We start from the raw sequence: 2,591 nt of genomic DNA on the forward strand, positions 1-2,591 counted from the left end.
CCCTCGGATTAGTCTGTCATGACATTTTTCCCTGTAATTTCGTATTTTTCTGCACAGTATCTTGCTTTTATTTTAATTTTTATATAATTTCATTTAGTCTGGTACAGTATTATTCTTATTTTTATTTTATCTATGTTTATATTGTAGTATTACTATATTTAATTATATTATTATTGTATTATTGCAACAGTTGATAATGTCACATCAATACACAGTTGCTGTGGATTGATGTATGTATCTACTGCTGCTATTACACCTGAATTTCCCCACGTGGGACAATAAAGACCTATTCTATTCTATTCTAATTAATTTTATTTTGTTGGCAAGTGATGCAGTCAGAGTCCAGAGTCTGAAATAAAAGCCCCTTTCTGTCTCCTCTCTCCCTCGCCTCTCAGTAATAACATCTCTGTGAAGCAGCTGACTTGTTCAAGTGTCCCCCCATCCACACTGTAAAAGCCGTGCGGTGTTGTTTAAGAACATTATCCCCTTTTAATCCACTTTGCCTTCTGCTGCAGGCAGGACAGGAGACTGCCAGATGGAGCTGGGCGACACAAACCTCCTCAAAGCTCCTGAACCTTGACTGGACCGAGTCATGTTCCTGTGGGACAAAATCAGTTTGTTTACTCCCAGTGGACGCTGACAGGTGTTGATTTGTTGTCTGTAGATACTTCTGTTGATTTGATTGCCTTTTCTGTGTGAAGACTTTTCTTTTCATAGCCTCGGCTCAGCTATGGAGGAGCTCGACATACGACAACAGAAGCTGGACAACCAGGTAAAGAATCGTTCTGTGAACTTGAATATTTAAAAAAAAGAGAGAAATTCAGTATTTTTATTTTAAAATGATTTAGCATTTTCAGCTTGTGTTTCACTTTGTAAGATTTTTGGCATTGCTGTGATTTCATTTTTAATTGCAATTAGTGAAATAGTTTTAACTCACACATTCTGCATTTGCAAAAGACAATCTGATTTTAATAAATGCATAATTCAATTCAGTTCAAATTCAAAAATACTTATTGATACCAGAGGTAAAAGAGATGTAGTAAGTCATTTAACTAAATACCTATTGATAATAGACATAATAGATACATGTTTCCTTATTACTTTGAAATATATGTGTCGTCACACAAAACAATAAATGCAATTAAATTTTGAAGACAGTTCTTCTTGCTGTTCTTTGTGGCACTTCACATCAAAGTGAGAATTAAGCCAAAGTTGGTCAAAATGAGGGATACACGTTTTCAGATTCCATCATTTTAAGCTACATTTTAACACCTGGATCATGTGCAGTTCCAGAGATATGACTTGATTTGTCTTTCTAATTACAATAATCCATTGATAATTGGTCTGAATCTTATTTTGAGGTTAGGTTAATGAGGGAATTTTTAATGTCATTATAGAGAGGAAACCACAAACAATATTTGGATATTAAGATTTACAGCTGGAAAGAAAAAAAGACTTTGCTAGCTCGCATGAAAAATATAAAAAAGGAAAGGCTTTTCTGCTCAAACTCATGTTTTTGTAGCCAATACTAATAAAATAATGATGATGCATCTGTCTTTTTTATATTATTCATTCACATTCACTTCAAACAAATTATTTGAAATTATATTTTATACATTTCTTTTCAACAATTCATTATATTTTAACAAAATGCAATTGTTGCAACCATTTTAACCAAAACGCTATATTTGCCTATTTCTCCACATAACACTTTGGGACTTAACCTTGGGTTTGAATCGGTGGATCGCATTTATATTCTGATGTTTGAGAAGTGTGTAAAGAGTTAGAATAAGATGAGGTCCTCGATCCTCCCACAGCAAGCTCTGTATATGAAAAAGCAGCAAAAGAAGAGAGCCCACAACCAAATGGTGGTGACCAACTGGGATACTCGCCAAAGGAACCGAAAACACAAAGCTGAAAAGTGTGACGAGACGCCTCTGCTGAACTGTCAGTCCCTGAGCAGCACCTCTCTGAGTGGTTAGTGTGTGAATAATCCGTTTCCATAAACCTAACGCAGGGGAACTCTGACAAACTGAAGTTCTGTCCTCTTTCTTTTTAAAAGATCAAGTTGAACATGCCCACGACAACCCGCTGGACGAGATCACGCTGGGGGAGGGSGACGTGACGACAGCCGTGGCGGCAGAGAGGATGTCCCAGGAGAAACCTGGTACTCCTAAGACCATGAACTTAGAGGTCGACAGAGAGCCTGAGGAGGACCGTGAAGGAGAGAAAAGGGCCTCCATGAAAGAAAAAAAGACAAAAGAAGTGGTGAAAAAAGAAAAAAACAAATGTAAGAATCTTATAAACCAGCTGTGTTTAACGTGTTCTCTGTCATGCAGAACTAGAAAAGCATCATAATAGTACAGATAATACAGCCCAGTAAGTACCTGGTACATACAAATAGAGGTTATGTATCAGGCAGTGTTGTATAAAGTACCAAAAAGTGATACTTGATTAAAAGTACAAGTATCTTACCAAAAAATTATTTTGGTAAAAGTTAAAGTCTCCTTTAGGAATAGTTATGAGTAAAAGTTTTAAAGTATCTGATTTTTTTGTACTTAAGTATTAAAAGTAAAAGTATTGATTTAAAA

The 2,591-nt window shown here is 35.8% G+C and overlaps 1 protein-coding gene across 1 annotated transcript in view; it reads left to right on the plus strand.

Annotated features, from left to right (window-relative positions):
• The first annotated feature begins 689 nt into the window (after positions 1-689).
• si:dkey-220f10.4 (tubby protein homolog) overlaps positions 690-2,591 on the plus strand; it is a 7,454-nt gene continuing 5,552 nt past the window's right edge. Inside the window, exons 1-3 of the mRNA XM_014008160.1 lie at positions 690-772; positions 1,818-1,977; positions 2,063-2,290. Of these exons, the coding sequence (XP_013863614.1) occupies positions 731-772; positions 1,818-1,977; positions 2,063-2,290 (430 nt within the window). The 5' untranslated portion in view covers positions 690-730. The remainder of the gene's footprint in view (positions 773-1,817; positions 1,978-2,062; positions 2,291-2,591) is intronic.

Source organism: Austrofundulus limnaeus, unplaced genomic scaffold (genome assembly GCF_001266775.1).
Source record: "Austrofundulus limnaeus strain Quisiro unplaced genomic scaffold, Austrofundulus_limnaeus-1.0 Scaffold48, whole genome shotgun sequence".
Taxonomy (NCBI): domain Eukaryota; kingdom Metazoa; phylum Chordata; class Actinopteri; order Cyprinodontiformes; family Rivulidae; genus Austrofundulus; species Austrofundulus limnaeus.